Below are 14,766 nucleotides of genomic sequence, written 5' to 3'. Positions count from 1 at the left end.
TGATGTATTGCTCTTTCTCTGTTTAGACTTCGCTTTTTTGTTTTAATTTGCTTTTTTTTCTTTTGTGGCTACTGCCTCATAGAGGCGAAGCGAGGCAGTAGCCACCATGTCATTGTGTTGTAAGAACGAGTGTAACAATAGCGCACTGCGCATACGCATAAGCGTTACAATCACCAGAACGGTGAATCGTGATCTCGCAATACGAACAGCTGATCTCGCGTTATCAAAGGTACACACGATGTCATTGTGTTGTAAGAATGAGTGTAACAATAGTGAAACTTCGTAACCAACCAGCACTTATCCTGATCAAGTTCGATTACCCGTTCTACTTCTTGATAAACTTCGGAACCAATCAGAACCAGAAATGAAATAAGAGAAACCTTGTTATAACTTTGTAGTATTGGAAGATAATCAGCAGATAAAAAGAAGATAAATGAAATTCACCTCGTGGTTCGCCAAGGCTACTGATTCGATATCAAGTAAGTGGTGTTTATTTTAAGAAAATTGACCTTTTGATTATCGCAGCTTTTGTTTGGTCCTAATCAGGGCTTTAAACCAGAATTTTTTCCTATTGGTTCGTTCCGAACAGAAACGGAATTTTAACGTTTCCGGTTTTGGGTTCCACCATTAAATAGATGTTCCCGAACCGGTTAGAACAAAAAAATTTCGTTCCCGGAACGGTTAATTACGTTCCCTGTCAGCTGTTTAACAAATGGCTATAAAATTATGTCTCTGTCTCATCCAGCTTAAGCCAAATGTAGGCTAATTCTATTACAACCTTCATTAAATAAGACAAGAAATAATTCAAAACAATTATTATTTCAAATGTTGGCGATTTGGATTCTCAGTATGTCTTCCCATCTACACAAACAGAAAAAGTGCCAAAAATGAAAGATAATTCGTTTAGTGTGTTACCAAAGGCTAGTCAGGCCCTATGCATTGATAGGCTAACAGAGGTTAACGTCATTTAATGTTCGCGAGCCTCTCATTAACGTGGACAAATATATTGATATCGTGTTTGAAATTGACGTTTTTGAATAACGATAGACTGCAATATTTACCTCTTATTTAAGATGTGGAGACGTGATAGTAGTCCACCCTCCCGCTCTCTCCATTCAGTCAGCGAACGTCACACAGGAAGTGAACCCCAGCGGGTCATAGAAACTTGCGCAGGAGAAGAATGACTTTTTTATTTGTAGGCTATGGAAACTTTGAGGAACGAAATAAAAACCGGTATTAACCGGTTACCATTATTTTTAATAAGCGTTTGTTCCGGAACATAAAAAATAATAAAATTTCTGGTTTCGTTTCTGTTCCATGTGAAATAGAAAAAGTTCCCGGTTTTCGTTTTTGTTCCTTGAACCAGTTCAAAGCCCTGGTCCTAATAAAAGGGTGTTTTTTGTTTTTTTTTTTTGCAGATATATTGAGAAGCTGATATCAAACTTCTGCTATTCGCTTTAATTTTTTAATTTTATTTTAGAGTCTTTACGCTACGTTTGTGAAACGAAATGTGCTCATTGGTACTAAATAATGCTTCTAAGACAATTCATGAGCAAGTGCTTTCTTACTATTTTGAAAATAGATCAAGTTCACAGCACTGTATTTTGAACAAAGCGCAGCAAACAAAATCGGTAACCAAAATCGTCCAAGCCCTGATGCTGCTCACAGCTTGGTGATGCTTGCGAGAGATGAGGAGGGTAAAACTGATAACATGTATATGTGTGATATTTACTGTATGGACATGGGATCAGAAAATTATTTTATTTATAAGCAGTAGCCATATGGACCCAATAAATCAGCAGTCCTGTGAAGGTGTGTGGTATCTCTCAACATGCGTGTGTGAATACAGAATAGCAGTGAAAATGTTCGTAAATCTGGTGAGAGCTTTTAGTTTAGTTTGGTCTCTGAAAACATTTACACAAAGCGCCACTAAAAGATTGATAAACGAGGCTCATTGTATCGTGGTAAATCGTTTTTCCTCCTCCAAGGTGAGTGCCATGTGTGATTTAACGACGCCGTCATTCATCTTATTTACAGCTTAGGAAAGCAGCGACCGGTCCTACCTCAGGAGAGGATTGGGTGTCGTCCTGAACAGGGTTCTGTAGAGGATGAAGAAGGAGCAGCCAGCAGCGGCTATGTAGCAGTGAACCTCAGCCCAGTCCCACAGGAAGGAGACTCTCAGGAGTGGGTGCTAGTAGAGCTGGAAGAAGGCAGCGGATCAGCGTGCTCCAAGCCTGACGAAGAGGATCGCTCCACCAACCCCCGGGCTCTGCCTCGCACCTGGTCGGATCCCCTGCCTCAGCGGGCCAGCAGCCTCAGCAGCTCCGGAGAACTCCATACTGCCCTCTATCACACCGGCCCTCCGTTTACCAGGCTTCCCGGATTGTCAGGGCTTTCCAGCATCACAGGGCTGAGGAGACTGCCTACTATACAGCCAGCATCGATGGTTCATGTTAACAAAAGTCAGCTAGAGCAGGTGAGTGTTCAAAATGTGCTCTTTGTCGGGTCTTTTATTTTAAAATCTGATTTCTTAACTCGTATTTCTTATATACTGTGGCGCGAAGATATGAAGTTTATCTTAAAGTGCTGATGACACGAACATGACTCTATTTAAGAAATTGCATAAACTATACAACATGGCAAACATGTTAGATTTCTGTTATTATTACGTGAAAAGAAGCTGTTACGCAAATATCCAACTTTTAATTGCACAGCGCAAGAAAACTGGGTCCGTGGCTCGCGGCCATGTTGTGACGTCAGCGGGAGAACACGCTGCGGTTCACTGGCTGTTCTACTCTGGTTCTACTGAATGGAAATGGCGCATGAAAACGCCGGTGAACTCTCTAGTGCTAGCTCTTCCTCTTCTGGAAGTCTAGAATTGTGTTGATCTCTTCCGAATAGAATCTATGATAGCCTACCCTCTTTACCCTTTGCCTCTCGTTGCTAGGCGGCAGTTACATGAAAGCCGCAAGCTTTCACAAGCAAATACATGACTGATATCATGCCGACTTTATGATTACATTTATGATTATCATGTAGAATCTATAGCTCTACGTACCTTTATCTTATGTCGTTTCACAACACATGTTCTGACAGGAGGACTGTCTTTGGATCCGGCATAGCTACTAGTAGACCCCCTCCGGAATACTGGCAGTGTTGCCAGATTGGGAGGAATCCCGCCCAGTTGGGCGGTTTCAAGTGCATTTTGGTGGGTTTTGAACATATTTTGGGCTGGAAAACGTCAGCAGTATCTGTTGCCAGATACTGCTGACGTTTTCCAGCCCAAAATATGTTCAAAACCCACCAAAATGCACTTGAAACCGCTTAACTGGGCGGGAAACCTCCCAATCTGGCAACACTGTGTAGGCACTGCTGATGGTAGTAACACACGTTTGTGATGAACTGAACACCCAAGAGATTCTTTTAAGCTGGGAAGGGTGTCAAAACAATCCAAATCGAAGTGTTCAGAGCACAGGACGGATGTTGGTGAGGGCTCCCACTTGTCACGAGTGCGCCTGACTTGCTTCACCCACTTCGCATGCAGCTCGGGATCTCTGGGAAACTTGAATAAACTTACCGGAGCAAAAGCCGGCAACACAACGCGAAGGCATAATAACTAATATATATATATATATATATATATATATATATATATATATATATATATATATATATATAAAATACTAATAATGACAAACTGAACACCTGTCGCATCAACAACAAACTGGTAAGTTAGGAGGAAGGTTCTTTCGCTGACGTCATATAGCTCCTCCTCCTCTTTCGTCTCCTGGGTGCTGCAGCCCCGTCAAATTTGCCCAAATAGCCGCGTTTTTTATCATAACTTGTAAAATAGGCACCTTCGTGAATTAATATATGGATCATCGGGAATTACTTTTTATGTTATAAAACATCGCCAAAGATGTCAAAAACGTGTCATCAGCACTTTAAAGTGGTGAATGTGTACATTTTTCAGCACGAGAATATAAACTTCATATCTTCGCGCCACAGTGTCATGTTCTTTTTATTATATGGACACATCCACAAAAAAATGCAAGTTAATCAAAAGCATTTTAATTTCGAGCCGGTTCGCCATTTTCCCAACGCACGTCTAGTCAGCAGGAAAGCACTGGGAGTGACATCATCGGAGTGAAATATCGGGAATTATTCTACATGCAGGACACTCTTTCGATGGAATAAAACCATGTGTTCTATTCACTTCTAGTGGGTTTTGTCATTGGGTTCGATAGCATGCAATATTGTTAGCATATCGCTTATCCTACTGTACCCAATGGAGAACGAGCATCGAATATGATTTACGATATCGCATGGTTGTCAAGACAACATGACGTCACACTTCGGAGACGTAAAACATCCACGCTAACGAGCGACTGGGACAATTTGTAAACAAACGTGGATGCCCGGTTTGCTTTATTAAAAAAAAATACGGAAGATTTTGAGAAAATTTTGAAAGGAATGTCTATGTATAATAATAATAATAATAATATTGGCTGGCTTTTTTTCGTGGTCCATCAGATATATTCCATTCAGCTACTTGTCTTTGAGTAGTTCAGTATCATGCTAGCTGAATGGAATATATAATACATCTTTACATGAGAAGATAAACTTCATATCTTCAAGCAAACGTACAACCCCGATTCCAAAAAAGTTGGGACAAAGTACAAATTGTAAATAAAAATGGAATGCAATGATGTGGAAGTTTCAAAATTCCATATTTTATTCAGAATAGAACATAGATGACATCAAATGTTTAAACTGAGAAAATGTATCATTTAAAGAGAAAAATTAGGTGATTTTAAATTTCATGACAACAACACATCTCAAAGTTGGGACAAGGCCATGTTTCCCACTGTGAGACATCCCCTTTTCTCTTTACAACAGTCTGTAAACGTCTGGGGACTGAGGAGACAAGTTGCTCAAGTTTAGGGATAGGAATGTTAACCCATTCTTGTCTAATGTAGGATTCTAGTTGCTCAACTGTCTTAGGTCTTTTTTGTCGTATCTTCCGTTTTATGATGCGCCAAATGTTTTCTATGGGTGAAAGATCTGGACTGCAGGATGTGTAAGCTGCCCATACCACACGCACTAATGCAACCCCATACCATCAGAGATGCAGGCTTCTGAACTGAGCGCTGATAACAACTTGGGTCGTCCTTCTCCTCTTTAGTCCGAATGACACGGCGTCCCTGATTTCCATAATGAACTTCTTCAAATTTTGATTCATCTGACCACAGAACAGTTTTCCACTTTGCCACAGTCCATTTTAAATGAGCCTTGGCCCAGAGAAGACGTCTGCGCTTCTGGATCATGTTTAGATACGGCTTCTTCTTTGAACTATAGAGTTTTAGCTGGCAACGGCGGATGGCACGGTGAATTGTGTTCACAGATAATGTTCTCTGGAAATATTCCTGAGCCCATTTTGTGATTTCCAATACAGAAGCATGCCTGTATGTGATGCAGTGCCGTCTAAGGGCCCGAAGATCACGGGCACCCAGTATGGTTTTCCGGCCTTGACCCTTACGCACAGAGATTCTTCCAGATTCTCTGAATCTTTTGATGATATTATGCACTGTCGATGATGATATGTTCAAACTCTTTGCAATTTTACACTGTCGAACTCCTTTCTGATATTGCTCCACTATTTGTCGGCGCAGAATTAGGGGGATTGGTGATCCTCTTCCCATCTTTACTTCTGAGAGCCACTGCCACTCCAAGATGCTCTTTTTATACCCAGTCATGTTAATGACCTATTGCCAATTGACCTAATGAGTTGCAATTTGGTCCTCCAGCTGTTCCTTTTTTGTACCTTTAACTTTTCCAGCCTCTTATTGCCCCTGTCCCAACTTTTTTGAGATGTGTTGCTGTCATGAAATTTCAAATGAGCCAATATTTGGCATGAAATTTCAAAATGTCTCACTTTCGACATTTGATATGTTGTCTATGTTCAATTGTGAATACAATGTCAGTTTTTGAGATTTGTAAATTATTGCATTCCGTTTTTATTTACAATTTGTACTTTGTCCCAACTTTTTTGGAATCGGGGTTGTATGATTTTTATGCCTCCGCCACCGTAAGGTGCAGGAGGCATTATGTTTTCAGGTTGTCCGTCCGTGCGTCCGTCCGTGCGTGCGTCCGTCCCGAAACATTGTGAACGCGATATCTCAAAGGTTAATGAAAGGAATTTCACCAAACTTTCACCATTTGTGCTTTTGGGGACAAAGATAAACTGATTAGATTTTGAGATCAAAAGGTCTAAGGTCAGGGTCACTGTGAGGTCAAATGTCTGTCCGAAAACCTTGTGAACACAATGTCTCCAAGGCGAATGAAAGGAATTTCACCAGGTCAAGATTACTGTGAGGTCAAATGTCCATCCCCAAATCACAACTTATTTAAAGTCCATTACTCACCAAAGAAGAATTTTATGTCAAATAAAATACAAATGTTTTCCTCTTGTCTGTAGTTATCCAGCACTTTACCACAGTCCACACACATTCTTCAGCCAAAGGGTGAAAACGATCCGGCTCAAGACACTCCAGCACTTGCTGTGGAAGACGACCCCAGTCATCTTCCAGTGAATTTGCCACCCAGACCCTCCTCCCCGCCTCTTGCCCCAGCGAACGACCAGCTGGGCTTGATCAAACCAACCGAGAAAGACATGGAGAGTGATTCAGGTTGCCCCGATGTCGGTCCTTCTACGACTCCGAACCAGGGCGAGACCACTGGGGACACGGTGGACCCAGGCCTCGCCTCCCCGGTCCCGGCTTCTCCTCGGGAATTGTCCCCACGGGCCAGCCGCATTCCTGTGCGTGACCCAGACTCTCCCACCAGAAAGGGATTTGCCCCTCTGTCACCATCCCTGTCTTTATCCTGCGAGCACTTCCCGTCAGCCATGCTTCGCGACAAGTTCTCCTTCCCCTCCGAGCGAGGTTCTCGCGCATCTGACTTCCAGGGAGATGATCTGCTCTCGCTCTCCTCCTCCTCGAGCCCGCTGTCAAGCAGGAGCAAGATTCCAAGGCCCATAAGTCCCACACTAGCTCCAGACCAGTGCTCTACTCGCTTTATGCCACGCCCACCTCCAGGAAAACCACCACTCCGCCCAGGGGGAGAAAACAGGTTAGAAGATACAGCTGTTAACAAGAGACGTTTTCATCTTGGCCGCCTGGTGATGATTAACTATGCACATTTAATTTATTAAAAAAAAAATCATCATATGTATTTTTTTTTTGTCCTAGGCGCAGACGTTACCGTATCCGGGCCAGCAGCACTGGCGATACGGATCTCCTTGACAACCTCACCCAGTTGATGCAAGAGCGAGGAGGCGTGGCTGTATCCCGCTACCAACGTACCACTTCCTCCATACAGCGCTCGTTAAGCTCCTCCCCTTCTCGCTTCGAGGGTTGTCACAGCCAAGTGACGCTCAGTGTTTTAGGTTCCCCGCCGCCACAGATACGCGAGGTGCGAGTTAAACGTGGGATCGGTTATGGTGCTGGAGGCAAAGCAGGAAGCCCCGAGAATAAAACCACTACCAAGGTGAACAAATAGAAGAAAAATGGTGAAAAAGTGACTCTTCTGATGGATCACTGATGACTTCATGGGTTTTAAAGGATTCATTTGGTTACAAGCAGCTTTTAAAATGGTGATAAGGGCGGAAAAATAATGAATTGACTTTGTCTGCTGAAGGAAAGTGTGACATAAAACGAAAAAAAAATTTGAAGCCAACTATGTTGGTTGAGATTACTTGAAAGCATTGTATATAAGCGATTTCATCATACCTCTGACATTCCCATGCTGCGCTCCATTTCTCCTGACATTCGATATCGCTTATTCATTTGTGTTTTTCTTCCATGTGTCATGTACCCTCCTGTGGAAACGTCCAAGCACGCAAGGATTTTTGTACAAATTCTTACGACTCCATCCAAACCCTCCTCCTCGGCGTCATTAAGTCTTACTGCAGCGTATCACAACCGGCCGAGCGTACAGTCAGCTCGCTTTTAAAACTTTTCCTTAGTGTCACCTCGCCGGCATTTTTACTTTTTATTAAAATTAGACGCAAATATCAAGAAGCAGGTCAGGCAAAATGGTATTTTCCTACAAACGTAGTCAATCATCCGGGATATGCTTGGTGATGTCTGATGTTTGCGTCTTTCGTCGTGTGCTGGAGCAACAAGACCTCATCATCTCAGTCGCGAATTCCTCACACACTTACCTTGATTCAGTTATACAAGAGAATATGCAAATCCTATTATACCGATTCCATGAAATCGAGTCGTACATGAGCTGATAGCCAACTCGGTGCTACGCGCCTCCTCAGCTATAAGCCGTGTACGATCAGATTGAGTGGAATAACTGTTTTATTCTATCCACGTTCACTGGATTTTGAGAAACGGAGCATTTTTATTTTGATTTTTTGCAAATTCGATAAATAAAAGCATCATGCAAAACGTCCGACAAAATTTCCGCTTAGAGTGTAAACAAATCGCCGAAATGACAGGAGCAATTTGTGAAAAATATGATGATAATTCTTGAAAAATAACAAGAAGACAGAGTCAACTATATACCAAGTTCTGCTGCAGGAAACCAACCCGACCTCTTTACACTGACCTCAGCAGCCCATGGCATAAGCCCACCGGACTTTTGGTCCAGGGGAGCTAAACATTTAAATTTCTCACATTTCTTAGTATCAAAAGGCACATATACATTACACTGTGTTCCAAATTATTATGCAAATCATATTTTCTCAGATTTTCCTAAATTATCTATATTAATGGCAGTCATCATGATTTTCCAGTCATCAACCATTAGAGTACAATTCAAATGTTTTTGAACGAACCTCCCAATGATAACAGTAAATTTTTAAGAAATAAAAAACACAAATGCACCCAAAATGCATGTTCCAAATTATTACGCACAATTGAGTTTCCAAACATTTTATTGTCATAAAGAACAAAAAATGGTCATGTGTGAAATTAGAAACATTAGCAGGTCATGACTAACTGAAATGTAACTGAAATCAAACTATTTAAATCAAAACATTATCACAAGTGAAGTCACATCTGAACATAGGACCCCTTGTTGAAAAGGACCTTCTCAAGTCTTCCATCCATTGAATTTGTCAGTTTTTGGATAGTATCTGCTGGAACTGCCTTGCATGAGGACAGAATAGCCTCCCAGAGCTGTTGTTGAGACGTGAACTGCCTCCCACCATCATAAACACTTCTCTTGATGATGCTCCAAAGGTTCTCAATAGGGTTGAGGTCAGGGGAGGATGGGGGCCACACCATAAGTTTGTCTCCTTTGATGCCCATTGCAGCCAGAGATGCAGATGTATTCTTTGCAGCATGACATGGTGCATTGTCATGCATGAAAATGATCTGTTTCGAAAAGCACGATTCTTCCTTTTGAACCATGGCAGGAAGTGTTCTTTGAGGAACTCCACATGCGTTATGGATGTCATCTTCACACCGTCAGGGATCCTAAAAGGGCCGACAATCTCTCTCCCCATGATTCCAGACCAAAACATCACTCCACCACCTCCTTGTTGGCGCCGTAGCCTTGTTTGCATGGGGTGGCCGTCAACCAACCATCCACCACTCCATCCATCTGGACCATCGAGGGTTGCACGACATTCATCGGTGAACAGAACAGTTTTGAAGTCAGTCTTCATGTATTGCCTGGCCCACTGGAGCCGTTTCTGCTTGTGTCCAATGGATAGGGGAGGTTGAAACGATGGCTTACGCACCGCTGCAAACCCCTGGAGGACCCTGCATCTTGTTGTTGGAGGCACCAGCAGCTTCAAAAACTTGTCTGCTGCTATGACAGGGCATTTTTACAGCTGCTCTTTTGATCCAACGTATTTGCCTGTAGGAAAGAGTCCTGGATTTTCCATTATCAGCACGCACACGTGTGTGCTCTGAATCAGCTACATACTTCTTGATAGTGCGATGATCGCGATGAAGTCTCTTGGCAATTTTGATTGTTGCCATGCCTTGACCCAAACATTCAACTATTTGTTGCTTTTCAGCAGCCGACAGGTCCTTTTTCTTGCCCATTTTGGTTGAAAATGGTAGCCTGCTTAATAATGTGGGACAACCTTCTTTAGTAGTTTCCCCTTAAATTGGACTCGCCTGCCAAACTAATTAGCACAGGTGTCTTCAATTGGTTTCAGTGATATACAGAGCCCTGATACACATTACCATTCATGAGTTTAACTGACAAACAAAAAATCTCTTACCTTACCACTCTTAAACACTTGTTGCATAATAATTTGGAACACAGTGTACTTAACACATATACCAACTTCCAAGACCGTACCACTCATAGTTTTCAAGTTCCGCTCCGGAAACTAAACCCGCCCCTAAAGCCCGGCGCACACAGGCAATTTTCCTACGCAAGTTTCCCCTCTCGTGTGTGCGTTATCTGCGACCAGTGGGCTATTTGGGGAGGGGGATGCAAATCACGTGGAAATCACATGACTACTTCGCGGGTGAACCGGCGATTGGCCTAATGGTTAGCGTGTCCGCCTCTTGATCGGAAGATCGCAAGTTCTACTCACGGTTGGGTCATACCCAAGACCATCATAAAAATGGTACCTACTGCTGTCTGGCAAGGTACGCTGCAATACAGATGCGAGTAGGGAGTCAAACTCTCGCGGTTACCAGAAAACTAGCCCCCCCCCCCCCCCCCCGTAACCCTAGCTAAACGAGAGGCTACGGAAACGGAGATCGGTGTCGCGCTATACGCCACGTGGCGTGGGAAAGACTTTAATTGATTTGACTTCACGGGTGGGGCTTGACTTAGCCTTTGGAGGTGATCGCCTCATCACAAAGACACGCACATGCGGCAATATCTCTGCAACAAGTCAACGACTGGCTTTTTTTTTTTTAATGTATTTATTTTTTTGGTCACAGAATATCAAGCATGTTTGATACCTGCGATCTGTCGCAAGCAACAAAAAAATCGCCGTCGCAAATTTCTGCACACGAAGCGACTTTTTTTTTTTTTTTGCTTGCGTCAAAAAGTTGCGCAACCAAGCGACGGAAAATCGCTCATGCGCACCGGGCTTAAGACTAACCCAAGAGACTAGGTCTGAAATGGTTTCCATGGAAACCTGAAAAATTAAAATTTCTCAGTCTGAAAAGGCACCTCTACATCACCTTGTGAACATGTATACCAAGTTTCAAATCCGTATCATGAATAGTTTTGGATATACGCTCCGGAAACTAACATTGCTCATAGAAACTAAGTCAAAATCTAATTTTTTTTTATGTAAAAATTTGAAAAATACTTTTTTTTTTTTTCCCCAAAAAAAATCCAAAATGGCAAAAGGCAGCAGTTCACATGTTGCTTGATATGTATACAAAGTTTCATGAAGATATCTTCAGTAGGTTTAATGATATGGACGGAACCCGTTTCTGTATCCGGCGCCAAACTTCATTTCGTCAAATACTTTTATTCCATATTTTGTTGCGCCCGTATTTTTTGGGTTTTGTTTTCGAGTAGTTTTTATTTCGTCCTCGGTTGCTTCAGCAACACGCTCGGCCATTTAGTTTTTCTCTACTCACGGTATATGAGCTGATATCAGAGTAGTAGAGTAGCCAATCGGAGCACACAATTGCTCATATCCAGTAAATGTGGATAGAATAATATATTAATATCATGATACATCATCAGTTCTGACTTCAAACTTCGGGTCACGCCTCCCACCTAACCTGAGTGACGTCAAACTACAACCCCGATTCCAAAAAAGTTGGGACAAAGTACAAATTGTAAATAAAAACGGAATGCAATGATGTGGAAGTTTCAAAATTCCATATTTTATTCAGAATAGAACATAGATGACATATCAAATGTTTAAACTGAGAAAATGTATCATTTAAAGAGAAAAATTAGGTGATTTTTAAATTTCATGACAACAACACATCTCAAAAAAGTTGGGACAAGGCCATGTTTACCACTGTGAGACATTCCCTTTTCTCTTGACAACAGTCTGTAAACGTCTGGGGACTGAGGAGACAAGTTGCTCAAGTTTAGGGATAGGAATGTTAACCCATTCTTGTCTAATGTAGGATTCTAGTTGCTCAACTGTCTTAGGTCTTTTTTGTCGTATCTTCCGTTTTATGATGCGCCAACTGTTTTCTATGGGTGAAAGATCTGGACTGCAGGCTGGCCAGTTCAGTACCCGGACCCTTCTTCTACGCAGCCATGATGCTGTAATTGATGCAGTATGTGGTTTGGCATTGTCATGTTGGAAAATGCAAGGTCTTCCCTGAAAGAGACGTCGTCTGGATGGGAGCATATGTTGCTCTTTCATTGATGGTGTCTTTCCAGATGTGTAAGCTGCCCATGCCACACGCACTAATGCAACCCCATACCATCAGAGATGCAGGCTTCTGAACTGAGCGCCAATAACAACTTGGGTCGTCCTTCTCCTCTTTAGTCCGAATGACACGGCGTCCCTGATTTCCATAAAGAACTTCAAATTTTGATTCGTCTGACCACAGAACAGTTTTCCACTTTGCCGCAGTCCATTTTAAATGAGCCTTGGCCCAGAGAAGACGTCTGCGCTTCTGGATCATGTTTAGATACGGCTTCTTCTTTGAACTATAGAGTTTTAGCTGGCAGCGGCGGATGGCACGGTGAATTTTGTTCACAGATAATGTTCTCTGGAAATATTCCTGAGCCCATTTTGTGATTTCCAATACAGAAGCATGCCTGTATGTGATGCAGTGCCGTCTAAGGGCCCGAAGATCACGGGCACCCAGTATGGTTTTCCGGCCTTGACCCTTACGCACAGAGATTCTTCCAGATTCTCTGAATCTTTTGATGATATTATGCACTGTAGATGATGATATGTTCAAACTCTTTGCAATTTTACACTGTCGAACTCCTTTCTGATATTGCTCCACTATTTGTCGGTGCAGAATTAGGGGGATTGGTGATCCTCTTCCCATCTTTACTTCTGAGAGCCGCTGCCACTCCAAGATGCTCTTTTTATACCCAGTCATGTTAATGGCCTATTGCCAATTGACCTAATGAGTTGCAGTTTGGTCCTCCAGCTGTTCCTTTTTTGTACCTTTAACTTTTCCAGCCTCTTATTGCCCCTGTCCCAACTTTTTTGAGATGTGTTGCTGTCATGAAATTTCAAATGAGCCAATATTTGGCAAGAAATTTCAAAATGTCTCACTTTCGACATTTGATATGTTGTCTATGTTCTATTATGAATACAATATCAGTTTTTGAGATTTGTAAATTATTGCATTCCGTTTTTATTTACAATTTGTACTTTGTCCCAACTTTTTTGGAATCGGGGTTGTATATGCTGAGGAGAGTAAAAAGCTGTCTGATGGAACTTTATGATCTTCTGCAGTGTCATAAACCAAGCAAGCAGCTCCGTTTCAAACACTGAACATGTTTCTAATCTTGAACAATTCCTACACACTAGCTAGTTAGTTACTGTATCATATCCTATATCATATGTACAGCAGCAGTGAGAGTAGAATCCAACACGTACTTCCTCCGAGACACACAAATCCACAGGATCTTTTTTGAAATTGCTGTTCAGACCACACGACAGGATGAAAGCGCTATCCGCCCTCTTCCACATACACGAGCCTACAAAGCGCCCACGGTTGCCGAGCGATTTTCAGGAGAGACAGCGTCATGATCATCCTCTGCAGCCTTGGGATTCAATCTCATGATATTCTGAGTACCTTTTTTTTGTTGTGCCACTCATTATAGCGCCACAACACACACCTTGTGCAGATAATGGTTTCATTTTCCAAACCGTCACTTCCATATACAAAACTTTGCAATAGAAGCATATAAATAGCATTTAGCTAGATTAAAAAAAACAAAACATAACTGGAACACTGTATTTAACGTGTAGCAAAGACGTGCATCAGATCCACGTTTTCACAGGAGTTGTATCTTCATGATCGTGCACTACATGTATTATGTGCCAAGATATTTATCATTTTTACGTCATTGTTGTAGCTGTTCACGTTATTTTGCTTATCGTGTCGGACACGTATTTACAGTCGACACCTGATTTTTATTTTTAAATTTAAATCCAAAACCGTGGATTAAAAGTATTGTATTTGTTTAAAAAACAAAACAGTATTAACGTACACATTTACATGAAATTGTTTTACATACATTCTACATCTGTTATATTTTTATTGCTATTTTGTAATTAACTTTTTTATTACATTATTTCTTTTTTTTTTTCCGCTCGACCCATCATATGTTGTTGATTCCTGTGTGTATGTATGTGTGTGGGTGTGTGTATACATATATTACAAGCAAGCATGTGTGTGTATATATGTATTTCAGGGAATGTACGTACTGTAAACTACATTATCTATCATAGAATGTATTTATTTATTTATTAATTAGATGCGTTACGATGACAATGTAGCCCAGCTGTTCGTTACGGAGGGTGTTATCTCTCTCTTCAGCGCTTTTCAGAGTGAAAGCTCTCATCATTTAAAAAAGCAAATTAACGCCATGGAAAGAATGTTATTTCAGCAAAGCGCTATCGTGTTCTGAGAATATTCTGAGCAAATCAGCGTGAGAATAATAATTTAATCATTCCATCAACCAAAAAAAAAAAAGTGTACATTATTAATGCTGTGTCTTGCATTATTTTTTTTGTACGAAAATGTCTGGAAGGTCAACAAGCGCTGCAGAGATGCATGTCAGATGGCTGTAATTATTAGGAACATCAAATCAAGATTAGAAAAACCGAAC

The 14,766-nt window shown here is 41.7% G+C and overlaps 1 protein-coding gene across 2 annotated transcripts in view; it reads left to right on the top strand.

Annotated features, from left to right (window-relative positions):
• ttbk2b (tau tubulin kinase 2b) overlaps window positions 1–11,784 on the top strand; it is an 80,554-nt gene extending 68,770 nt beyond the window's left edge. For both annotated transcript variants that reach the window (XM_060916362.1, XM_060916361.1), the window contains 3 exons: window positions 2,038–2,476; window positions 6,479–7,131; window positions 7,251–11,784. In XM_060916362.1, coding sequence (XP_060772345.1) covers window positions 2,038–2,476; window positions 6,479–7,131; window positions 7,251–7,560 — 1,402 coding nt within the window. In that variant the 3' untranslated portion in view covers window positions 7,561–11,784. The remainder of the gene's footprint in view (window positions 1–2,037; window positions 2,477–6,478; window positions 7,132–7,250) is intronic.
• Window positions 11,785–14,766: the final 2,982 nt, after the last annotated feature.

Source organism: Neoarius graeffei, chromosome 3, assembly GCF_027579695.1.
Source record: "Neoarius graeffei isolate fNeoGra1 chromosome 3, fNeoGra1.pri, whole genome shotgun sequence".
Lineage (NCBI taxonomy): Eukaryota > Metazoa > Chordata > Actinopteri > Siluriformes > Ariidae > Neoarius > Neoarius graeffei.
This window is presented reverse-complemented; position numbering and strand designations above follow the sequence as displayed.